This window comes from Nerophis lumbriciformis, linkage group LG21, assembly GCF_033978685.3.
Source record: "Nerophis lumbriciformis linkage group LG21, RoL_Nlum_v2.1, whole genome shotgun sequence".
Lineage (NCBI taxonomy): Eukaryota > Metazoa > Chordata > Actinopteri > Syngnathiformes > Syngnathidae > Nerophis > Nerophis lumbriciformis.
The window spans coordinates 38,873,981-38,901,370 of record NC_084568.2 but is presented as its reverse complement, the minus strand read 5'-3'; the positions used below and the strand labels follow the sequence as shown (position 1 = coordinate 38,901,370).

At 42.9% G+C, this 27,390-nt stretch overlaps 1 protein-coding gene across 1 annotated transcript in view; it reads right to left on the bottom strand.

Annotated features, from left to right (window-relative positions):
- tent4a (terminal nucleotidyltransferase 4A) overlaps nt 1-27,390 on the bottom strand; it is a 45,762-nt gene that overhangs the window by 2,211 nt on the left and 16,161 nt on the right. The window contains exons 3-8 of the mRNA XM_072915628.1: nt 23,465-23,529; nt 23,284-23,404; nt 22,839-22,946; nt 4,776-4,904; nt 4,500-4,707; nt 4,293-4,419 (exon numbers count right to left, since the gene is read on the bottom strand). Coding sequence (XP_072771729.1) covers nt 4,293-4,419; nt 4,500-4,707; nt 4,776-4,904; nt 22,839-22,946; nt 23,284-23,404; nt 23,465-23,529 — 758 coding nt within the window. The remainder of the gene's footprint in view (nt 1-4,292; nt 4,420-4,499; nt 4,708-4,775; nt 4,905-22,838; nt 22,947-23,283; nt 23,405-23,464; nt 23,530-27,390) is intronic.

Genomic DNA, 27,390 nt, shown 5'->3' with positions numbered 1-27,390 from the left:
GAGGTTCGACTATCCTCTCCAGTACACCTGAATAGACCTTACCGGGAAGGCTGAGGAGTGTGATCCCACGATAGTTAGAACACACCCTCCGGTTCCCCTTCTTAAAGAGAGGAACCACCACCCCGGTCTGCCAATCCAATGGTGATGTCCACGCGATGCTGCAGAGTCTTGTCAACCAAGACAGCCCCACAGCATCCAGAGCCTTAAGGAACTCCGGGCGGATCTCATCTACCCCCGGGGCCTTGCCACCGAGGAGTTTTTTAACTACCTCAGCGACCTCAGCCCCAGAAATAGGAGAGCCCACCACAGACTCCCCAGGCACTGCTTCCTCATAGGAAGACGTGTTGGTGGGATTGAGGAGGTCTTCGAAGTATTCCCTCCACCGATCCACAACATCCGCAGTCGAGGTCAGCAGAACAACATCCTCGCCATACACGGTGTTGATAGTGCACTGCTTCCCCTTCCTGAGGCGGCGGATGGTGGTCCAGAATTGTTAATAATTGTTAATTATTAACACATTAGCGTAAAATATCAAATAATATTATTGATCTCATTCACGTAAGAGACTAGACGTATAAGATTTCATGGGATTTAGCGATTAGGAGTGACAGATTGTATAGCATGTTCTATATGTTATAGTTATTTGAATGACTCTTACCATAATATGTTACGTTAACATACTAGTTGGTTATTTATGCCTCATATAACGTACACTTATTCAGCCTGTTGTTCACTATTCTTCATTTATTTTAAATTGCCTTTCAAATGTCTATTCTTGCTGTTGGCTTTTATCAAATACATTTCCCCCAAAAAATGCGACTTATACTCCAGTGCGACTTATATATGTTTTTATCCTTCTTTATTGTGCATTTTCGGCCGGTGCGACTTATACTCCGGAGCGACTTATACTCCAAAAAATACGGTAACATACATCCATAAACGTGGATGCACATGAAAAAGTGCGATATATTTATCTGTACAGTAATCTATTGATTTATATCTGCACCTTATTGATTTTTTTTATCCTGCACTACCATGAGCTAATGCAACGGAATTTCCTTCTTATCTGTACTGTAAAGTTCACATTTGAATGACAATAAAAAGGAAGTCTAAGTTTAATTTAAAGTAGGAGTAGAGTGGAAAAACAAGATGACTTTATAAGCTACCGTATTTTCCGCACTATTAGCCGCACCTAAAAACCACAAATTTACTCAAAAGCTGACAGTGCGGCTTTCAACCCGGTGCGCTTTATATATGGATTAATATAAAGATTCATTTTCATAAAGTTTCGGTCTCGCAACTACGGTAAACAGCCGCCATCTTTTTCCCCCGTAGAAGAGGAAGTGCTTCTTCTTCTACGCAAGCAACCGCCAAGGTAAGCACCCGCCCCCATAGAACAGGAAGCGCTTCTTCTTCTACTGTAAGCAACCACCCGCCCGCGTAGAAGAAGAAAAAGCGCGCGGATATTACCGTACGTTTCATTTCCTTTGTGTGTTTACATCTGTAAAGACCACAAAATGGCTCCTACTAAGCGACAGGGATCCGGTTCATGAAAAGACGCAATCTCTCCATCCGCACACGGATTACTATTTCACAGCAACTGCCTAAAGACTTTCAAGAAAAGCTGGCTACTTTCCGTGCATATTGTAAAAACAAGATAGCTGAAAAAAAGATCCGGCCAGAGAACATTATCAACATGGACGAGGTTCCACTGACTTTTGATATTCCTGTGAACCGCACTGTGGATACAACGGGAGCACGTACGGTGAATATTCGCACCACAGGGAATGAGAAGTCATCCTTCACTGTGGTTCTAGCTTGCCATGCTAATGGCCAGAAACTTCCAACCATGGTGATATTCAAAAGGAAGACCTTGCCAGCCGGCGTCATCATAAAAGCTAACTCGAAGGGATGGATGGATGAAGAAAAGATGAGCGAGTGGTTAAGGTAAGTTTACGCGAAGAGGCCGGGTGGCTTTTTTCACGCAGCGCCGTCCATGTTGATATACGACTCCATGCGCGCCCACATCACGCTGGTTTTTAATATATTATTAAAGTTTGACTGACCTATCTGACTGTTTTTTTGACATTCCTTTAGCGCAGTTAGATGCGGCTTATAACACGGGGCGGCTTATAGGTGGACAAAGTTTTGAAATATGCCGTTCATTGAAGGCGCGGCTTATAACCCAGGGCGCCTTATGGTGCGGAAAATACGGTACTTTTTTAACTCTTCGTGAGGATTGCGATTGAATCTTGATACCATCGAAATTATGTGAGCGTCCAGTCAGTCGCCATCCCAGCGAGAGTGGAAATCTTACAGTAAGTGATTGTTTTATTATGGTTAGTTTGTATGTTTAGCACCTAGCAATGCTACATGATGCTATAGTGTTTCAATAGAGCTGCATCCATTTAGCACTTGGCTTCCAACACTTATTGCTCATCCTCTTAGTGTTTAGGCTCAAAAATACAAGGTCCTGGATCATCATTTTCCCCAAAGTCATCGTGGTTTGCTCTCACAAAGTCTGCTTGATTAGCATTGTTGTTGAAGGGGAAGGGATTTGTGGAGATTGATACTATTTTGATCATATTTATTTACTCGCAAACTGTGTAAGCCTTTTGATGTCATAAATCAGATATGTATAATAATAGCTTCAATATAGAGGCAACTTGTTTTTCCACCCCACTGGTACTTTAAAGAGTTTTTGTATTGTAAATATTTATTTCGGATATGTTAAAATAAAAATAAACCCAAATCAAAAAAAACAAAAACAATGGTTAGTAAAAGAAAATAATAAAATAAATTAAAGCTGCAAGCAGCATTGGTCGGGCCCGCATTTTTGGCAGGTGCTAGTCCTAAGTGTCCCAATACTTTTGTTCAGTTTTCGTCATAAGTGTCCCAATACTTTTGTCTACTTTTAGTCCGAATTGTCCCAATACTTTTGCGTAGTGTACCTACCTTGTCTGCATTGTGTGGGCACGCTGGTGCTTCCTGCTTTTAAGCAGCCTTCTTGAAAAAACAGCAGCATCAGCGCAGCGGCTCTTTGAAAGGTCATAAAATCCAAACCGGAGCCGGTATTAAAACTCTTTCGATAACTTTTAATCAAAAGGGTTTAATCTCTCTCCTGTGTTAGTTTGAAGCCGAAACAACAAACACGCTCAGAGGAGATAATGTTTGAAGAAAGGTGACCGGTTTTTACAAAAATGTTGTGTTGAAGGGGGAATAGCAAGCTTCTTGTAGATTTTTGCTGGGGGTTGTCAATTTATGAAATGTAGGTCTAAGTGAGACCTACGGAGAGGATTTTATTTCATGTCTCTCCAACCTTCCCAGTGGGAGTTACAGGCAGTTTTGTCATTTTTTTCTTCCGAGGAGCAGTTTTTTCTCCGTTTTATTCAATAATTGCTCTAGAGCGCAATTTTTAAATTTGGGGTTAGGTTTTTTCATTAGATCACAATTTCTGCCAGTCCTGATGTGTGCATTCAGTTTGGTGAGTTTTGAAGCATGTTAAGGGGGTCAAATTACAGCTCAAAGAGGCAAAAGTGACTGTTTTTAGTACTTTTTTGTCTTGAAGGGGGAATTGCCAACTTCCTGTTGATTTTAGCCCAAGGATATACAATTATGAAAACTAGGTCTAAGTCAGACCTACATAGAGGATTTTGTTTCATGTCTTTCCCACCTTCCTAGTAGGAGTTACAGGCAGTCTGTTTTTCTTTTTCCTAGGGGGCGCTAGAGCGCAATTTTAAGTTTTGGGGTTCGGTTTTTTTATTAAAAGGCAATTTTCGCAGGTCCTGATGTGTGGGGCAAATATGGTGAGTTTTGAAGCATGTTAAGTGGGTCAAATTAGTGCTCAAAGAGGCGGCGGAAGAATAAGAAAGAAAGAATAAAACCTTACAAATTCAATAGGTCCCTATGTCCCATTGCATAAGGACTCCCTGTGGGAGTCCTTATGCAATGGGCCATGCGGGCCCTAATAACAACAACGAAGTGTACAGTTTCACCATCTAAGATGTCCGAAAAGGATTAGGAAGAAGCTGAGCTTGTTTAATTCCACCTCTTTGCTGTCTAGAAATAATGTTTAACACTTAATAATACTTTCTGTGCGTGAAGAACGGCGTTTCCGCCATGTGAACACCTGACAAGTCCGGAAGAGAAAGAGATGATACAGTATTATCTGCTCACAGATGCGTGCTTGTTTGAGCACACTGCAGCTTGTCCACCAGTCACACACAGGATTCTCACAGGAATGAGGCAAAACTTCATCCAGACCTGTGGTAACGAGCGGATTGTGTTCTGACCTTTCAGATTCTTTGTTGGGATACGAGCGAGCGAGCGGCGACACGGCGTGACTCAGGACAGTGTAGGCGTAGTCAAAGACCTGTCGGACATGCATGGCGCCATAGGAGCCCCTGCCCACGTCGTTGCCTGCATATTCAAAGAAACAGTACAATGTAGATTTCACACTAACCGTGAAGTGTTCAATTGTATGTTGACGGAAATCCCACCTGGAAGCAGCGGGTCTTCGATGCACAGCATGGACGGCCTGTAACCGTTGGTCATGGCCATCTCGTCTTTGGCAATGTAGGCACCTCTATTTTTGATGCGAATCCCTGTTTTCAAGTAGTTAAAATGGCGACCGTACAGCTCGAAAAACTCGATCAGCAAGACCCCCAGGTTCTCGTTGGGGTTCCTGGCGTCGATACGAGGATGAAGCTGAGGACAGAGTGCGTAAAGAGATTTGAAGTGGGATGTTAACAAGTACTGGGACAGAAACAATGTACCTGCAAGAAGCTGATGACCATGAGGATGAGGCTGTAGGAGCTGATTCCCCCCGTGAAGACTTCATTCAGATCTCTCTGCAGCAGGAACTGCTTCAGCACAAAGATCAGGTAAGGCAGCACTGGATACTTCTGAAAGCAGACAAGAGACGGCAGATACTGTATTCAACTTGATTGTTAGGGGACACACATTTTCACACTCTGTTCACACCGCAACGTTTGGGTTAGGGATGTCCCGATCCAGGTTTTTGCACTTCCGATCCGATACCGATATTGTTTTTGCATTTCCGATCCGATACCGATACTGACCGATACCGGCCTATCCGAGCATGTATTAAACTTTAAAGTTATTTAGCCTACTTAGTTGTCAGAATCATATTGAAAAGGGTTTTAGTACTCTTGATAACAACTAGCCAGCTGAATTAGGGGAGTTTGAATAATACACAATGGTTGGTAACAAGAAACTGACCTGTTTATTCAAGGATAAACACAAAATAGACAAAATTATACATGACAAACAGAAATGGCATCATTGAACTAGGGCTGGGCGATATGGCCTTTTTTTAATATTGCGATATTTTAAGGCCATATTGCGATACACAATATATATCTCCATATTTTGCCTTAGCCTTGAATGAACACTTGATGCATATAATCACAGCAGTATGATGATTCTATGTGTTTTGATTGATTGATTGAGACTTTTATTAGTAGGTTTGCACAGCGAAGTACATATTCCGTACAATTGACCACTAAATGGTAACACCCCAATAAGTTTTTCAACTTGTTTAAGTCGGGGTCCATGATACAGATATATACTATCAGATATATACTATCATCATAATACAGTCATCACACAAGATAATCACATTGAATTATTTACATTATTTATAATCCAGGGTGTGGAGGGGGGCGCCGGATGTAAGTGTCAAAAAGACAGCCAAAAGAGTTTGATATGAGAATAAATCTAAAGTTAAAATATAGGGTAGAAATGCACCCATTTGCAGGAAATGTAGTCTTGATTTTCAAAATTTTCTTTCAAGGCTTGCATGTCTACATTAAAACATTCTTCTTCATACTGCATTAATATATGCTACTTTTAAACTTTCATGCAGAGAAGGAAATCACAACTAAAAAAATCACTAATTTTTTCATACGGTGTTGATGCGGAAATTTTTGCCTCAGCATTTTGATGGTGTGGGCGTGTGGCACCGAATGGAGATAAGCGTCTCGACAGACGTCACAATATTTGAACAATGATGACGAAAACTGTTTTCTCTGTCGTGTCGGTGTGTTGAAAATTGTTATGCGCTTATTTTTTTATTAGATTTTGTGCGTGGCATAGATTTGCTATGCGCAGAGGACGCTTAAACAGTGCGCAATTGCACAGGCGAGCACCTTAGAGGGGGCGTTGCTCGCACGGCTGCGCTAGCATCACAGCTAACGTTAGCCATGCTGCGACCTCTCTGCTCGGGGAGGACGTATACGTATGTGACGTATGACGTGACAGTATGTGACGTGTGTCGTGACAGTATGTGACGTGTGTAAGAAGGTGCGCTGCTGTCTGTGAGAGGGAGACACAGGAAAGAGTGAGAAGAGCCTGTCGTGTAATGCCAGCAGCTAAAAGCAACTGCGTGAGAATTCACAGACATGTGGATGTGTTGAAGGTGTGCTGGAAAATGCGGAATGGAAATTACGGAGCAGCAGAAAAGTGGAATGTATTATTTAAATCGGTGTGTTGGAAAACACGGACCGGAGTTTTTTTTAAACTGGATCTGGATCGGTATTTTCCCTTGCCTTGCCGATACGCAATTTTTGGCAAATATCGGCAGCCGATCCGATCCAAATATCGGATCGGGACATCCCTAGTTTGGGTTGCATTTTTTTTGCCGGGTTCAAAAAAAGGTCGTCTCCACGAGTCACTGTGTGAAAACAGTGTGGAGAAGTGGCCAACTTGTGGCGCTGTAAAGAGACAAGAGCCGTGTATAGAGTAGGGGTGTAACGGTAAGAGGTATTGTGATAAATTGCTGTGAAATTCCAGAAGGCTAGTAATACCGTTTAATTACAGAAAAAAACAAAAACTAATTCATTTAAGGCAGGCCTGGCAATTATTTTGCCTCGGGGGGCCACATTTATAGAAAAAAATGTGTCTGGGGGGCCGGTATATCTGATTTTTCACAATAATGTCTGATTGCTAAAAATGTTATGACAGATCGCCTTAAAAAACGGAATGGAATTTTAAATTGTCTTAATGAATGAGACACCCAGAGTGTACATGAAAATAAAGAATGTCCATCCATCCATCCATCTTCCTCCGCTTATCCGAGGTCGGGTCGCGGGGGCAGCAGCCTAAGCAGGGAAGCCCAGACTTCCCTCTCCCCAGCCACTTCGTCCAGCTCCTCCCGGGGGATCCCGAGTCGTTCTATGTCTCCCTCTCCCCAGCCGGGAGACATAGTCTTCCCAACGTGTCCTGGGTCTTCCCCGTGGCCTCCTACCGGTCGGACGTGCCCGAAACACCTCCCGAGGGAGGCGTTCGGGTGGCATCCTGACCAGATGCCCGAACCAACTCATCTGGCTCCTCTCGATGTGGAGGAGCAGCGGCTTTACTTTGAGCTCCCTCCGGATGACAGAGCTTCTCACCCTATCTCTAAGGGAGAGCCCCGCCACCCGGCGGAGGAAACTCATTTCGGCCGCTTGTACCCGTGATCTTGTCCTTTCGGTCATGACCCAAAGCTCATGACCATAGGTGAGGATGGGAACGTAGATCGACCGGTAAATCGAGAGCTTTGCCTTCTGGCTCAGCTCCTTCTTCACCACAACGGATCGATACAGCGTCCGCATTACTGAAGACGCCGCACCGAACCGCCTGTCGATCTCACGATCCACTCTTCCCTCACTCGTGAACAAGACTCTGAGGTACTTGAACTCCTCCACTTGGGGCAAAATCTCCTCCCCAACCCGGAGATGGCACTCCACCCTTTTCCGGGCGAGAACCATGGACTCGGATTTGGAGGTGCTGATTCCCATCCCAGTCACTTCACACTCGGCTGCGAACCGATCCAGTGAGAGCTGAAGATCTTGGCCAGATGAAGCCATCAGGACCACATCATCTGCAAAAAGCAGAGACCTAATCCTGCAGCCACCAAACCAGATACCATCAACGCCCTGACTGCGCCTTGAAATTCTGTCCATAAAGGTTATGAACAGAATCGGTGACAAAGGGCAGCCCTGGCGGAGTCCAACCCTCACTGGAAACGGGTCCGACTTACTGCCGGCAATGCGGACCAAGCTCTGACACTGATTATACAGGGAGCGAACCACCACAATAAGACAGTCCGTTTCCCCATACTCTCTGAGCACTCCCCACAGGACTTCCCGGGGTACACGTTCGAATGCCTTCTCCAAGTCCACAAAGCACATGTAGACTGGTTGAGCAAACTCCCATGCACCCTCAAGGACCCTGCCGAGAGTATAGAGCTGGTCCACAGTTCCACGACCAGGACGAAAACCACACTGTTCCTCCTGAATCCGAGGTTCGACTATCCGGCGTAGCCTCCTCTCCAGTACACCTGAATAGACCTTACCGGGAAGGCTGAGGAGTGTGATCCCACGATAGTTGGAACACACCCTCTGGTTCCCCTTCTTAAAGAGAGGAACCACCACCCCGGTCTGCCAATCCAGAGGTATCGCCCCCGATGTCCACGCGATGCTGCAGAGTCTTGTCAACCAAGACAGCCCCACAACATCCAGAGCCTTAAGGAACTCCGGGCGGATCTCATCCACCCCCGGGGCCTTGCCACCGAGGAGCTTTTTAACTACCTCGGCAACCTCAGCCCCAGAAATAGGAGAGCCCACCACAGATTCCCCAGGCCCTGCTTCCTCATAGGAAGACGTGCTGGTAGGAAATAAAGAATGTGATTTACAATATTAACTATGAAGGATAAAACACTGAATATTGACCACATATGAACATCACACCGCCTCTTGATCAATATATTTTACAAGCAAGCGAAATGCAACAAAAATGTAACAAACACAGCGAAAGATGAACATGAAGGCTAACAAAAAAAAACATCTACAATGTGATATATGTTATATATCACTAAGCTTTAGAACTTTGTTGTAAAAATCTCCTTCTGCGTCTGTCCCTGACACCCACATGTCAGGCTGGCCGCTCTGGAAACACTCTGTGGAAATGCTCCCCACCCACACTGCTTCGTGCCTCGCCTGAGCTGCTGTCACTTAGATGACCATAGTAACTAATTAGATGAGTATAGTAACTAATTAGATGACCATAGTAACCAGTATATCATGCAAAAGCGCAGATTCCAACCACTGAAATACTTTGTATAGTTGAAGACATACGGTCTGTTGCACAACATAATGGCAGCTACACTTTCCGTCTTAAAGATTTAAAAAAATTATTTGGGAATGTCCGGCGGGCCAGATTGAAAAGCTTAACGGGCCGCATGTGGCCCCTGGGCCTTCATTTGCCCAGGTCTGATTTAAGGCAACCTTGCTCACTTGCTGGAAACAAAGTCTCAGCATGCGTACCGTATTTTCCGCACTATAAGGCGCACCTAAAAACCACAAATTTTCTCAAAGGCTGACAGTGCGCCTTATAATCCGGTGCGCTTTATATATGGATAAATATTAAGATTCATTTTCATAAAGTTTCGGTCTCGCAACTTCGGTAAACAGCCGCCATCTTTTTTCCCGGTAGAACAGGAAGCGCTTCTTCTTCTACGCAAGCACCCGCCCCCATAGAACAGGAAGCGCTTCTTCTTCTACTGTAAGCAACCACCCGCCCGCGTAGAAGAAGAAAAAGCGCGCGGATATTACCGTACGTTTCATTTCCTTTGTGTGTTTACATCTGTAAAGACCACAAAATGGCTCCTACCAAGTGACAGGGATCCGGTTCATGAAAAGACGCAATCTCTCCATCCGCACACGGATTACTATTTCACAGCAACTGATATTCCTGTGAACCGCACTGTGGATACAACGGGAGCACGTACGTTGAATATTCGCACCACAGGGAATGAGAAGTCATCCTTCACTGTGGTTCTAGCTTGCCATGCTAATGGCCAGAAACTTCCACCCATGGTGATATTCAAAAGGAAGACCTTGCCAAAAGAGACCTTTCCAGCCGGCGTCATCATAAAAGCTAACTCGAAGGGATGGATGGATGAAGAAAAGATGAGCGAGTGGTTAAGGTAAGTTTACGCGAAGAGGCCGGGTGGCTTTTTTCAGCAGCTCCGTCCATGTTGATATACGACTCCATGCGCGCCCACATCACGCTGGTTTTTAATATATTATTAAAGTTTGACTGACCTATCTGACTGTTTTTTTGACATTCCTTTAGCGCAGTTAGATGCGGCTTACAACACGGGGCGGCTTATAGGTGGACAAAGTTTTGAAATATGCCGTTCATTGAAGGCGCGGCTTATAACCCAGGGCGCCTTATGGTGCGGAAAATACGGTACTCGCGGCGTTTGGCTTGAGAAAACATGGCAAGAGTTTCCCTCCAGCCGATCGCTTTGTTTGACTTAATTCCACTCGCATGACGACCCTGGAGCCTCCACGTGCCTTTGATAGCGCACGGCTGTTATCAGATGGCGACAGGTGTGGACAATATTCAAGACAGACGCATTTGTCCCACTCAAAAAGTATACAGAGAAGGAGAAAACAGAGTCCTTCACACAGCTGCTGTGACTAAAAGTTAGCATGTGTCGGGAACATTGCCACAACTTGTTTATAAAGTCTTCAGTTTGTTTACTGGGATGTCCACTCTCATCCTTTATTCAACTGCTAACTTTGTCAGTGCTCCAGTAACATCAACACCAGCTAAAATGTTTCTCCTCTCATCCAATTGAACGCAGGCTGTGAAGTGTCAACATGCTGAGTTGTCAGTGCGGCACAAAGATTGTGTATTAGATGCAAGAGGTATCACTCGTGTTAATTTTTGTAGGCCAAACTGTTGCACTGAACCATAAGGTGTTGTTGGAGATAAGACGCTTGCTTGTTTGATTTTATCTTCATTAGCCAAATTGCTGTGTGGTTTATATTGATATCAAAAAGACATTACTTCCATCCATCCATTTTCTACCGCTTATTCCCTTCGGGGGCGCTGGAGCCTATCTCAGCTACAATAGGGCGGAAGGCGGGGTACACCCTGGACAAGTCGCCACCTCATCGCAGGGCCAACACAGATAGACAGACAACATTCACACTCAAAATTCACACACTAGGGCCCATTCAGTGTTGCCAATCAACCTATCCCCAGGTGCATATTTGAAAACCAATTACCGTATTTTCCGCACTATAAGGCGCACCTAAAAACCACAAATTTTCTCAAAAGCTGAAAGTGCGCCTTATAACCCGGTGCGCTTTATATATGGATTAATATTAAGATTCATTTTCATAAAGTTTCGGTCTCGCAACTACGGTAAACAGCCGCCATCTTTTTTCCCCGTAGAAGAGGAAGTGCTTCTTCTTCTACGCAAGCAACCGCCAAGGTAAGCACCCGCCCCCATAGAACAGGAAGCGCTTCTTCTTCTACTGTAAGCAACCACCCGCCCGCGTAGAAGAAGAAGAAGCGCGCGAATATTACGTTTCATTTCCTTTGTGTGTTTACATCTGTAAAGACCACAAAATGGCTCCTACTAAGCGACAGGGATCCGGTTCATGAAAAGACGCAATCTCTCCATCCGCACACGGATTACTATTTCACAGCAACTGCCTAAAGACTTTCAAGAAAAGCTGGCTACTTTCCGTGCATATTGTAAAAACAAGATAGCTGAAAAAAAGATCCGGCCAGAGAACATTATCAACATGGACGAGGTTCCACTGACTTTTGATATTCCTGTGAACCGCACTGTGGATACAACGGGAGCATGTACGATGAATATTCGCACCACAGGGAATGAGAAGTCATCCTTCACTGTGGTTCTAGCTTGCCATGCTAATGGCCAGAAACTTCCACCCATGGTGATATTCAAAAGGAAGACCTTGCCAAAAGAGACCTTTCCAGCCGGCGTCATCATAAAAGCTAACTCGAAGGGATGGATGAAGAAAAGATGAGCGAGTGGTTAAGGTAAGTTTACGCGAAGAGGCCGGGTGGCTTTTTTCACGCAGCTCCGTCCATGTTGATATACGATTCCATGCGCGCCCACATCACGCTGGTTTTTAATATATTATTAAAGTTTGACTGACCTATCTGATTGTTTTTTTGACATTCCTTTAGCGCAGTTAGATGCGGCTTACAACACGGGGCGGCTTATAGGTGGACAAAGTTTTGAAATATGTCGTTCATTGAAGGCGCGGCTTATAACCCAGGGCGCCTTATGGTGCGGAAAATACGGTATGTGACATAGCATTTTGTTCATATTTTATGGCTCTTAAATGATCTGTCACAATACCGCATGTACATATGTACACAAAATGTAAAAATAAAGATAAAGACATCATGTAATGAGAAAAAGCTGACACGTTGATACTATTAATGAAAAAATATATATTTGTCTTTAAATATATGGATAGTCTTTTCATTAGACAATACAAATTACACGTTCACACCCGGGCAGCACGGTGGGAGAGGGGTTAGTGCATCTGCCTCACAATACGAAGATCCTGAGTAGTGTTGGGTTCAATCCCGGGCTCGGGATCTTTCTGTGTGGAGTTTGCATGTTCTCCCCATGACTGCGTGGGTTCCCTCCGGGTACTCCGGCTTCCTCCCACCTCCAAAGACATGCACCTGGGGATAGGCCCCTCCCACCTCCAAAGACATGCACCTGGGGATAGGCCCCTCCCACCTCCAAAGACATGCACCTGGGGATAGGTTGATTGGCAACACTAAATGGTCCCTAGTGTGTGAATGTGAGTGTGAATGTTGTCTGTCTATCTGTGTTGGCCATGTGATGAGGTGGCAACTTGTCCAGGGTGTACGCCGCCTTCTGCCCGATTGTAGCTGAGATAGGCTCCAGCGCCCCCCGCGACCCCAAAGGGAATAAGCGGTAGAAAATGGATGGATGGATGGATGGACGTGCACACCCTAACACTGTTTCACCTAATATAATGAATAATCCTGAATAATAATTGTGATTTCTATAATGACCAAAATAATCTTGATTATTATTTTGGCCATAATCATGCAGAACTGTGTATAAGACCAGGACCCAAATATGAACACTATTTTTTGTCTAAATCAGGGGTCGGCAATCCAAAATGTTCAAAGAGCCATATTGGACCACAAATACAGAAATGTAATCGGTCTGGAGCCGCAAGAAATTAAAAGCCTATATTAGCCTACTATCAAAATAACTATGTGTCGCAGGCTGATGCAAATCTTTGTTAACAGAAATGTTGAAATATTTATGCTAAACATTTTTAAAACATTGAAAAACATTAGTAAAACTTCTCAGAGGGTGAGATAACTCCTGGAAATAACTGTCTTAGAATGGCCTAAGGTATAGATGTGTGTGTCCAAGTTAAAGGAAACGGCAGGCTGTGTTCTTCTAATGGATTAATTACAATCTTTGCAAGCAAAGTAATGTTTGCTGTGGTCTGGAACAACATGGCGCACAAACAACTATCAGAAATGCAGCCAATATTACATACAGATAATGTGTTATGAAACATGGAAAAATAAACTAAACACATAATTAAATGAGCACAAATATACCTACAAACGAGGCATAATGATGCAAAATGTACATACAGCTAGCCTAAACAGCATGTTAGCATCACTTAGCTTGCAGTCATGCAATAACACCAACAAAACTGACCTTTGTGCATTCGTGCACAGTATAAAACGTTTGGTGGACAAAATGAGACCGGCATAAAACACAGCGTCGGAGAAAGTTATGGATATAAACAAACTGTTGAGTCACAGTCCACACAATGGTGAGTTCAAGGTCCGCAGAAATTAGTAGGACAAAACGGCCACATTTTTGAAAAATCTCCATGGAGCCACCAGGGCGCCGCTAAAGAGCCGCATGTGGTTCTACAGCCGCGGGTTGCTGACCCCTGGTCTAAATGGACAAAAAGTGCAGTTACGTCTTATGGCCATCAGGTGCCATCTTGCAAAATGCTTACCGTATTTTCCGCACTATTAGCCGCACCTAAAAACCACAAATTTACTCAAAAGCTGACAGTGCGGCTTATAACCCGGTGCGCTTTATATATGGATTAATATTAAGATTCATTTTCATAAAGTTTCGGTCTCGCAACTACGGTAAACAGCCGCCATCTTTTTTCCCCGTAGAAGAGGAAGTGCTTGTTCTTCTACGCAACAACCGCCAAGGTAAGCACCCGCCCCCATAGAAGAGGAAGCGCTTCTTCTTCTACTGTAAGCAACCACCCGCCCCCGTAGAAGAAGAAGAAGTGCGCGGATATTACGTTTCATTTCCTTTGTGTGTTTACATCTGTAAAGACCACAAAATGGCTCCTACTAAGCGACAGGTTTCCGGTTCATGAAAAGACGCAATCTCTCCATCCGCACACGGACTACTATTTCACAGCAACTGCCTAAAGACTTTCAAGAAATGCTGGCTACTTTCCGTGCATATTGTAAAAACAAGATAGCTGAAAAAAAGATCCGGCCAGAGAACATTATCAACATGGACGAGGTTCCACTGACTTTTGATCTTCCTGTGAACCGCACTGTGGATACAACGGGAGCACGTACGGTGAATATTCGCACCACAGGGAATGAGAAGTCATCCTTCACTGTGGTTCTAGCTTGCCATGCTAATGGCCAAAAACTTCCACCCATGGTGATATTCAAAAGGAAGACCTTGCCAAAAGAGACCTTTCCAGCCGGCGTCATCATAAAAGCTAACTCGAAGGGATGGATGGATGAAGAAAAGATGAGCGAGTGGTTAAGGTAAGTTTACGCGAAGAGGCCGGGTGGCTTTTTTCACGCAGCTCCGTCCATGTTGATATACGACTCCATGCGCGCCCACATCACGCTGGTTTTTAATATATTATTAAAGTTTGACTGACCTATCTGACTGTTTTTTTGACATTCCTTTAGCGCAGTTAGATGCGGCTTATAACACGGGGCGGCTTATAGGTGGACAAAGTTTTGAAATATGCCGTTCATTGAAGGCGCGGCTTATAACCCAGGGCGGCTTATGGTGCGGAAAATACGGTACATTTGTTTATCCCCTATGTCCAGAAGGTGCTATCTTGCACAATTTCCACATGTATTTGTATTTATTTACTGTATGTTGTTATTTTGTTTGTTATATTACTTTGTTTACAATGCTTGTGTTGCTTTCATGTGGACATTTAACTTCTACTTAAAGAATACATGAAACAATGTTATAACGTTTATTCTACAAAGGAAATCATTTTGAATGTGTTTGTGTTTTTTAAATAAAACTTGTTCGAAAGACTTCAGTATAAGTACTTTTAGAACATTTACCGCGATAATAATAACAGTGATCATTTTGGTCACAATAATCGTGATAAGAAATGTTCATACCGTGACATCTCTAGTATAGAGAGAGTATGGCCAACCCAGGCGATCTCTTCAATGATTGGTCAAAGGAAAGTCATGTGACTTCAGAGCGCCATGATTGCTAGCGACTTTGATGCTGCCCGTATGATGTGCTGCACTTCCTTACCAGACATTTATTTTCATTTAAAGAGTTTTTTGCTGCATGCCGTGTTGCTAACAAAGCACCCGTTCATCCTCTGAAGACCTACTTTTGCCATTGTTAAGACCAGATTTCAGAAGACTATTGGACCAGAAGCCACATATGGCTGTGGCATGTAGAATTGAACAGGTAGTGACACCCTTCTCTCCCCGCGAGTGCCTCGCCAACACAGACGTTGATCTCAGCTTTGGAGGGTTATCTGAACTTGGAAAGGAAAGTTTGTAGCAGGTGGGAGCTTAAAAGCTGCTCCCCACCGTGGCTCGTCTTGGGACTGTGAGTACAATCTTTATTGGAATCCCAATTAAAATATAAGTCACACATTTCTTTCTGTGAGTCTGCCAAATACTTTTTAAATTGATCGATTCGCACACTGATTTTTTTTTTAGACTCGCCAAGTGCCTGTTTGATTGTTTTGTCATTCACAAGTCAAGTTGTTGGTCCGAAAATGTTGAGGATTTAGGCAAAATGAGGCTAATACCTTTATTTTTGGTTGTTGTGTATTTTCTGCCGGCGGGAGCATACTAGAGAGCCAACTGGTGACTGAACACTGCATGAATGCATCAAATATGGCCACTGAATTGCCCCAAAATTATACTTTGACGCAACAAAGGCATGTTTTATTGGAAGGTAATGAGTTGCTTATAACTTTATTTAGACTTCATGTCATTTGGAGCAAAGATGGCACCTCTCGATGTTTCTCTCAGCGCTCAAAGGTCCAAAAAATATGGTAATCACAATGGACTACGTGATAACTACAGGGAAAATGCTACTAATCGTGATTCAATCTTTTGTTCATTTGACAGCCTTAGTAATAACGTAATAATAAACTAAAACCCCAGAGCGACAAATATTCATGTCCATTTTCCAATGAAAAAGGCAGCCTACCTATGCCCGTGGTAGTTTGTGAGTACTATCATGCCCGTGGTAGTTTGTGAGTACTATCATGCCCGTGGTAGTTTGTGAGTACTATCATGCCCGTGGTAGTTGGTGAGTACTATCATGCCCGTGGTAGTTGGTGAGTACTATAATGCCCGTGGTAGTTTGTGAGTACTATAATGCCCGTGGTAGTTTGTGAGTACTATCATGCCCGTGGTAGTTTGTGAGTACTATTATGCCCGTGGTAGGTCGTGAGTACTATCATGCCCGTGGTAGGTTGTGAGTACTATCACATACCTGCCAACTTTTGAAATCAGAAAAACCTAGTAGCCAGGGTCCAAGGGCCGCAGGCCCCGGTAGGTCCAGGACAAAGTCCTGGTGGGGGGTTCAGGCTTCGCCCCCCGACGCAAAATGATTATTAGCATTCAGACAGGTTAAAATGTTGCTAAAACCATCACTTTTCTATCAGTCACAGTGACTTTTCAAAACAAAAATATTACAGCAAAAATCATATGGGTTGATTGACATGTTTATTCTGTAAGGTAACTTCAATAGTTTGAAATTATTTTGACAGTTAATGCCAGTTATCCTGTCAACCTTTCACAAGACTTCAATTTGTTAATTGAAAGTATAAACAGTATAAACACTTTTTACAGTAAACAAATGGTAAAACAGTACTAAACAATTCCATTAAAAAAAAAATTGGTGTCATTATTAACTTTCTGTCCAAGCTTGTATAATCCACTGCCTTGTTCAATTGTAAAAAATATTCTGTGCCCCAAATTCACATTTCTATCACAATTATCATACTGTAAACATGGTAAGCTAACTTCATTAAAATTAATAGTCCTGTCAATAGCATGGAATTACAATTCAAATGTAGTTTTTTTGTAAGCCTTTCAAAAGAATTCAAAATATGAAAAATTAATGAAAATTAATTTAAGCCATCAGACACTTGAAAAGTGGCACATCACATCTCTAATGTAATCATTTGAACTTTTCAACAGAAATAGCACTGCAAAAATATTAAGGACATACTTCTGTATTTTGGTAGTTATGCTGTCAACATTTAACAAGATTTCTTCAACTTGGACTTGAAAGCATAAATACTATAAACACTTTTAACAGTTGTCACTATGACGGGAGTAACATTAACAATAATAGTGACGTCACTATGACGGGTGTAACCGCACACCAGCGGCAGTATTCATTCATTGTCTTTACCATAGCATAAAAAGTGCAAATGGCCTTAAAACGCCACAACACTCAGTTACCATATGTAAATACCCAAAATAAAGACTCGACATAAATATAAATTCAATCGGATCAGAAACATTGGAGGAAACGGGATTTAAAACCCGATGCTAACCGCCCATAGGAAATACATGGGTACGGCTAGTCGCTACTATTAGCAAACAGATTCACTTACCAACTCGGCTTAATATCTTATCATCGACACACTCTCTCGTCGCAACACGTCCCTGATGTTCGGCACCTACAAGTTTACAATTAGTTGTAAAATGTTGGACGGTTGTTTTTACAATATGCAAGCAAACGACAACTTTAAAACATACCGGCTTCATATGTCCCCAGGCTTAGCCACCGCGCCTGGCAGCCATCTTGGAATGCTGGATTTTATAGAGCGTGATTGGCTGCAGCGGGTCACGTGAGCGCGTGTGTTAAACTCGCGAGATTAAACGTGGAAACGGCGCAGGTAATATGAGGAAATGTCATGAGAGGAAATATGGCTTATTTCCCACCCGTGTTACACATGGCATTCGGAATGGCTCGATAGGAAGTTACGGGAAGCAGTGTCGATTGTCATTGTTGTTACGCGATTTCGTGAATAAAACTTTAAAAAAAAAAAAAGAAATTTAATTAATGAAAAACCGTATTTTTTATCACTGCAACCGTAACCCGGAATAGGTTGATGAAAACCGTACTAATTACGGGAAAACCGGAGTAGTTGGCAGGTATGCTATCAGTGGCAGCTGAGCAGGAGGGCTTGGCTGACTCTTCAAAGAGGTGAGAACAGGACAGGAAGCTGGGAATCCCGTTTAAGAGCACCACCCCCGCTCCTAATGATAAGCTCACACATCAACAACACCGACACTTGACTTCCTAACGATAAGCTCGCACATCAACAACAGCGACACTTGACTGAGTGTGGCTGTCAGCAGTGAGCTTTAGAGCTGGGACACGGAGATACAAACAAAAGCCAAAGAATGGCGTCGCTGGAAGATCGGCACCTGGAATTCCTGTGCTGTGTTGAAGTTAAAGCCAGCGTGACCACAGCGGGCAGACGTCCACCCTCAGCGGAGTATAATCAAGCAGCGCCGCCGCCAGCACGCTCCCAACTTGGGTCTTTGAACTGCTGGCCGACCACAACTCAGATGGGAACTTCCAAACTTCTATATTTAGACGCCACTGTAAAACAGTAATTATGCGACTCTTCTGCAGGGTAGTTTTACTTAAATACGTCTGCATTTGGGATCCACCCATTATTGCCACAAATATTTGTCATTTTGACGTATCTCACTCTTATCTATCTATATATATATATATATATATATATATATATATATATATATATATATATATATATATATATATATATATATATATATATATATATATATATACATATATATATATATGTGTGTGTGTGTGTGTGTGTGTGTATATATATATATATATATATATATATACATATACACACACACACACACACACACACACACACACACACACACACACACACACACACATATATATATATATATATATATATATATATATATATATATATATATGTGTGTGTGTATATATATGTATATTAGAGATGCGCGGTTTGCGGACACAACCGCGGAGTCCGCGGATTATCCGCGGGTCGGGCGGTTGAAATTAAAAAAAATTAGATTTTAAATAGATTCAGGCGGGTGGCAGGTAAACCAATTCGGAAATATATATACATAGTTAAATGTTGTTACCCACATACGAAAAACGAGCAGGCACCTGCTGCATATGCCACAACAGAAGAAGAAAAAAAAAAGAGATGGACACTTTTACGGAGCGGAGAAGGGACGCCTCGCCGGGGTCCGGGACCGAGGCCCCTTCCCCAGAGAGGGCCCCACCGGGAGCCGTAGCTGAGGCGATCCGCGAGAAGGGCCCGACGCACGTCCAGGGTCACCACGGCGCCCACCGCACCGACACCCCGCCTCGTCCGCCTTCGCCGTGGCCGGCGTCACGCGCAGCAGGTAAGCAGCTTACCTGCCCGCCACCCCCGTGGCCGGGGGCTCGTAACAGGGGTCACTCCGCGCGCTCCGCCCGCGCGGCTTACCTGCCCGCCACCCCCGTTGCCGGGGGCGCGTAACAGGGGTCACTCCGCGCGCAGTGCGCTCACGAAAGGGGTGGGGCTCACCCTGGTTGATATAGACAGCAGGACGGTGGCCATGGAAGTCGGAACCCGCTAAGGAGTGTGTAACAACCCACCTGCCGAATCAACTAGCCCTGAAAATGGATGGCGCTGGACCGTCGGGCCCATACCCGGCCGTCGCCGGCAGCGAGACGCGCTTGGAGGTGCGCTCAGCGCGGCTCCCATATGATTGCGCACTGGTGTGCGTCTGGGCCGTGACAGCGTGGCACGCGAATGTCTGTGCTGCATTGGATTAGTCTCCTTTCTTTAACAGGCAAAAGCTTTATAACCTCACTAATGCCTTGCATCGTCGATATTAGATATATAACAACGGGCGGGTGCGGTTCTGATTAAATGTTAGATCGGGTGGATGGCGGATGGTTGACGACTTTCTGATGCGGTTGCGGATGAAATAATTGCCTATCCGCGCATCTCTAATGTATATATATATATATATATATATATATATATATATATATATATATATGTTGTAATTATAATGTTGAATATTCAATAACATGGCAAATTCTTGCATCCAGCACACCTTACAATAGTGGTAATAAAAGATGCAACCTATGCTTGAAAGAGAAACTGTTTATTATTTACCGTCCAGACCTGTCATCCCTCAACAAGCGCAGCGAAATTGTAACAACATGCCGCCATAGACGGAAACACCTCCTAGGTAACACATGAGCCAATCACCACGCCCCTAGGCCAGCCTGTACCCACCCACTCTGTGCCCTATATAAACCATGATATGCGAATGCTCCCATTAAAATCTCCTGACGATTGAGGGTACCCCCCCTCATGAAACAGGCCTGTAGAGATGAAATAGTCTTGTGATTTTTTTCCCACACATACATATATATATATATATATATATATATATATATATAAATATAAAAGTTACCTTTTTGCTGGAGTAAATAATGTAATTAAAATAAAATACTCTCATTGTGAATAATTCTCCCCAAATATGTTATATCTGACAGGGCATTTATTTGAGTTCTTGTGAGAATTCTCTTCCGGTCTGCTCGATTGCGGCGCTGGTCACCTACAGCACATCTGCTCTGCTTGACTTGTCAAAACTTCCATTTTTTGGACGGGAATTCCAGTTTGTGTCCTTCTTCCCTAGTCTCTTCCTCCTGTTTTATCTGTTTTTGCTACCGCAGCGTTCGGGTCTTAGAGAAGCCTCCGTCCGCAACAAGCTCATCTGAGGAGCGCCCAAAGTTTTGTGTTGCATGAATCAATCAAATAACGAGGCGACGGATCAGTAGAAGATGGATGGATGGACAAAGATTAATGGACATGAAGACATCCATCTGCCAAAAATCCAAGCTTTATGTAAATTGACAAATAGGAGAGCTATTAGATAAGTAAAGAGGAGCAGGCAGCAACTCACAGTTCGTACTTTCTTCCTGGATGTTACAGAAATGATGTCAGCCAGCTTGAAAAATATCTCAACTATAAGCTAAGTGAAGGAGCTCAGAATTGTTTTCATTCAAATGTTGGCTATATTTCAGGGTTCCTCACGAGGAAACCTTACAATGCATCAAATCCATAAACTGTTATTAAAATGTATACAATTGAGTAGCGGGCTAAGCATTGTGATGTAGAGAAATCACATTTTTTTTACAAATTTTCAGGAGATTTCCCATATTTTGAAATGCAAATGTCGATGCTCCTCTTAGACAAACATAACAAAAGTGTTTGTAAAATCCCCAAATGTTTCCTTGCTGCTAAATTAAACACAACATTAGCGCCGCATAAAACATGTCACTATTGGTCCGACGTTTTCCTAATTAATAATGTTAAAATCACAAGACTTGTCCAGCTGTTTACTGACTATTCATGTTTATATAACTTTTACTGTGAATGAATTTTGGCTACAAATATAGGTTATCACCCTCCGTGATTACTAACAATCAGAGGTGGGTAGTAACGCGCTACATTTACTCCGTTACATCTACTTGAGTAACTTTTGGGATAAATTGTACTTCTAAGAGTAGTTTTAATGCAACATACTTTTACTTTTACTTGAGTATATTTATAGAGAAGAAACGCTACTTTTACTCCGCTACTTTTATCTACATTCAGCTCGCTACTCGCTACTAATTGTTATCGATCTGTTAATGCACGCTTTGTTTGTTTTGGTCTGTCAGACAGACCTCCATAGTGCCTGCGTTTCACCAAATACAGTCACTGGTGACGTTCACTCCGTTCCACCAATCAGATGCAATCACTGGTGACGTTGGACCAATCAAACAGAGCCAGGGGTCACATGACCTGACTTAAACAAGTTGAAAAACGTATTCGGGTGTTACCATTTAGTGGTCAATCGTACGGAATATGCACTGTACTGTGCAATCTACTCATACAAATTCCAATCAATCAATCAAAAGTGTGAAGGAAAAAAGACAATTTTTTATTTCAACCGTACATCCCGTCAAAAGCCTAAAGACTGACTGCACAGTTCCTGTCTTCACAATAAAAGTGCCGCTCCAACGCGCCTGCGCTTTCAAAATAAGAGTCTCCGAAAGCCAGCGCAAACAAGCTAACAAGCTAGCAAGCTACGGAGTTTGCCGCCAATGTATTTCTTGTAAAGTGTATAAAAACGAATATGGAAGCTGGACAGATAAGAAGCCAAAAACCAACCACTTTCATGTGGTATTAGACAGAAAAGAGGAAATTTTTTTCTCCTCCATTTGAAAACGTGGACGTTATCATCACTACTGTCTGATTACAATCAATGCAAGTCATCAGAATCAGGTAATACACAAACTTATATTCTTGTTTTATATATATATATATATATATATATATACATATATATATATATGTATATATGTGTGTGTGTATATGTTACTCATCAGTTACTCAGTACTTGAGTAGTTTTTTCACAACATACTTTTTACTTTTACTCAAGTAAATATTTGGGTGACTACTCCTTACTTTTACTTGAGTATTAAATCTCTAAAGTAACAGTACTCTTACTTGAGTACAATTTCTGGCTACTCTACCCACCTCTGCTAACAATCGGTATCGGCCCAGGAAAAAACATATCAGTCAATCTCTCTCCTCCATTCAGTCTGGCTCTGACGTGTGTCTCACCTGGACATAATCTTTAATGAAGCTTGCCGCATTGACGCCCGTCTCCACGTTGAAGCTGATGTCCACTTTCACCTGAGTCTCCTGGTCTGTGAGCTTGATGATTGGCACCTGAGGAGAGGATGAGAGCACCTGACGCTTTAGTGCGAGGTGAGGGCAGCTTCCTGGATTTGTCAAATTGTCAAAGCTATCTGCAAACAGATGGACCATGCTAATGGTGCCTGCCACTCTCTTCCATTGCTCCTCTCAGAAAGGATCAAGCCAGCCAAAGCTTCAGATCTCTGGCAGCTCACTTCAAGTCTAAAAAAGGTTGTTTTTATTTCTTCTCGACACATTCAAAGTGCTGCCAAGTTGTGATTTGGCAGAGCTGTAGTTAGAGGAGCCTCTCACACGTCAACAATGCCATCAAATAGGTTGATGGCATATTTTTCCCTCACAGAATACTTACAGTAGCTTTGTCCAGCACTTTGATGGAAAACGGCTCCGCAACGTTGTGCTTGCGAAGAGCCTGTTCCAACTCTTGCAGGGGGGGGCGCTCCCACTTCCCAAACACCACCAGGTCAATGTCACTAAAAGTGTGTGTAGAAACATTCCAGTCAAAACAATGGCTGGCAGAACACCAAGTATACATCGGGGGTCTTTCTTGCCTTGTTGGAAGGTACAGTCCTGTGCTGAAGCTGCCAAATATTTGCACCTAGAAGAGCAGAAGCATGACGTTTATTCCATGGCAGTCCAGTCAATCCCCTTTGACAGGGGGCGTCCCCATCAGATATTGAAATGGGTCTGATACCAGCGAAAGAATAAGTCTCGGATGATATGGACTTGTAAGTAAAATGTCTGATACAGTGCAAAGCTGTTAACATCTAAATGTCCTCCAATAGGCACACACTTTCTCTTATTTTACTAAAGTAATTTGATTGATGCAGGACTAAAGGAAATAAGAATACTTTTGTACCTGCTGCCATCACACGCTTAAATAAGGCTATCACACAGTGATTGTATTGATTTATTATGCACGTCAATCACAATGGTTTTATTGGTTTTATTGTTCTATAGTGTGTCTGTATACTGCTGATCGTTTGTGGTTTTTTTAAATGTTTTTATGTTTTATATGATTTGTGTTTGCGTGCTTCATTCTGTTTTGATGCTGAATTACAAATGTCTGCACTATTTTCCCTCCGGGTACCATTTAAGAAACCTTGACCAGAATCGATTGAACATGATTCTCGTAATATATTATTTGGTATATAAATGATAATAAAGCCTTCTCAGAAGGGTGTCAACAAATATATTTTTCAATAAATCACGATTCTTATTTGTAATGATTCTTAAAAAGTTTTTAAAATAATTGTTACCGTATTTTCCGCACTATTAGCCGCACCTAAAAACCACAAATTTACTCAAAAGCTGACAGTGCGGCTTTTAACCCGGTGCGCTTTATATATGGATTAATATTACGATTCATTTTCATAAAGTTTCGATCTCGCAACTACGGTAAACAGCCGCCATCTTTTTTCCCGGTAGAACAGGAAGCGCTTCTTCTTCTACGCAAGCAACCGCCAAGGTAAGCACCCGCCCCCATAGAACAGGAAGCGCTTCTTCTTCTACTGTAAGCAACCACCCGCCCGCGTAGAAGAAGAAAAAGCGCGCGGATATTACCGTACCGGTACGTTTCATTTCCTTTGTGTGTTTACATCTGTAAAGACCACAAAATAGCTCCTACTAAGCGTCAGGGATCCGGTTCATGAAAAGACGCAATCTCTCCATCCGCACACGGATTACTATTTCACAGCAACTGATATTCCTGTGAACCGCACTGTGGATACAACGGGAGCACGTACGGTGAATATTCGCACCACAGGGAATGAGAAGTCATCCTTCACTGTGGTTCTAGCTTGCCATGCTAATGGCCAGAAACTTCCACCCATGGTGATATTCAAAAGGAAGACCTTGCCAAAAGAGACCTTTCCAGTCGGCGTCATCATAAAAGCTAACTCGAAGGGATGGATGAAGAAAAGATGAGCGAGTGGTTAAGGTAAGTTTAAGTTTACGCGAAGAGGCCGGGTGGCTTTTTTCACGCAGCTCTGTCCATGTTGATATACGACTCCGTGCGCGCCCACATCACGCTGGTTTTAATATATTATTAAAGTTTGACTGACCTATTTGACTGTTTTTTTTAACATTCCTTTAGCGCAGTTAGATGCGGCTTACAACACGGGGCGGCTTATAGGTGGACAAAGTTTTGAAATATGCCGTTCATTGAAGGCGCGGCTTATAACCCAGGGCGCCTTATGGTGCGGAAAATACGGTAAATGTTTTAATTGTTCCTGTTATTAAATGTTTGGGTAGAATTTTAGTAAACAAAATCAGGTTTCTTTTGAGTAATATAGAAATTTATCAGAGCTGTTTATCTATTTTATAGAGGAATGTAGTTCATCATAGAACTGGCACCCAATAGTTTTATAAAAGGAAATGAAAAAGTAATGCCAGCGTGGATTAAAGGAAGAGTTGTGATCAGTGGTGACTTATTTATATTTCCAGTGTGTATGTGGCAGAAATGCAATTTCATCTCAAGAAATGTGCTAATGAAATTTGACTTTTAATAAACCTACACATCACTACAAATGTGCAAAATATCTTCAGACGTTTGCGCGACTGACCAATTCTAAGGTCAGGTCTGCTCTGGATCTAACGTTTACAAGAAAAACCAAGTCATGTTGAAATTGAGGTACGAGGCGGGTATTTACTTGGAGTGACGCCTCCACTACTTTATTATGCAAACGGGTACAGCACTTATAGCCCAGGGGGGCTGTAAGAGCCAGGTGTGAACAATACCTGCAGTTCGGCACCCCTATGGTGCCTTGACAATAGACCATAAAAGCTCTGAAAACCTAAAAGGGGTCACGGACATGACGGAGCCTCTAACTTATCTGTAGCTAGATGAGCCCACCCTGTGCATACACCCACCACTTCACTACAGGAGGAAAAGGCTTTGCTACACATCCTACAAAAAGCTCAGCTATTTATTCAGTGAGCTGCAGACCTAAAGAATGCACATTTGAGCCGTTTGTTCCCCTTCAGTGAAGAGGCTAACTTAACATGTTGACATGATAAATGTAATAAAACAATGTGAGTGTCATGTTAGCACTGTAGCTCACATAGCTATGCTAGTCCAGTGTTTCCCACAGGACAGGCATCTATTTGTGGTGGTGTGGTCGGGGGGGCGGGGGGTGGCGGCGGCAGCGCCGATGACCAAGAAGAACGCGGAGTTGGAATATAATTACAACATTTTATGTACATATTTATATACAGATTTGAACAATTAGTGATTCACTGAAATATATTTATCAATTGTGGTTCTTACAAAAAATATATCTTATAAAATATAAAAGCTAAAATGTCTCTTAAAGCTCTGCCCCTTTAATTAGTGAATACTAAATAATTTAACTTTAGCCTACTACTACAACCATATTATTTACCAGCAACATGAAGTGAAACAGAGGCAGAGGTGTCCTGCCACAGTCAGTCAACCTCCTCCTCCTCCTCCTGCTGCTGCTGAACAGGTCGCACCTATGGTCCGGACTGTAGGCCTACCTCCTCTCCAAGTCGAGCCCTTTTCGGCCGTTGAAAATATTTTTCTATACTCATCTGTGTGAAGGAGTGAACATCCAACATTAGAATTTATTACTAACGAGCAGAAGCGCTCTATGTACAGTGCCGTCTAACCTTAAGCGGCAGCAGCTCAACACATGCAGGGTTTAACGTTAAGGTTTTTTTCTACTTGCCTGACTTCTCAAATCTACTTGCCCCAATATTTTTACTTGTCCTGCCTGGGTTTTTTTCTGGCTGTGTAGTGCTCATGGCTTATATCTTACTAAAATTCTTCCCGTTGACTATTTACAACACTACACAGTAATTATTATTATTATCTATAATTACATTTAAATGGAATTGCATACATGTAAAATTAAATGCTATTTCACATTATTTGACCAGTAGCAGTTACACCCATCTGAACAGGTCAGCCACCAGTTTAAAGCCCGATCACAGTTGAAATCTTGAAATGAAGGGCCTTTAATGGCCAAAACATTAACCTGGACAACATTTTAACAGCTGCTTGGTTCAGATTTGATTCTTTTCATTGCATTCACATGCTGCAGTGGACAGTGGACAATTTAGCTTCAGTCCATGTGTGTTTATTGACAACAGGGCTATAACCTGGACACGTTAGCTCGTCGGTGAAACGCTCGGTGAAATCGCGGATTAACGTTAAATATATGACGAGCCGCGAGCGATGCAGCTATAACCTATCTACCTATAACACCTGTAAAAATGAAGCAATGCTACCACGCTAGCAAGCGTTAGCTAGCCGGCTATGAGCCACCAAGCTGCTAACTATTGCCAAAAGGCACCATTTAAGTTTTTTTCCCCATGGCACCCTGGATCAAGGCTTTCAGCAGCTTTTGGACGTTTGAGGTAGAAACGTAGGAAGCGCCATCATTATGAAAAGTAGCCGGCGAGTATTTTGATCCCGTCCGCCCATCCGTCCCTCTTC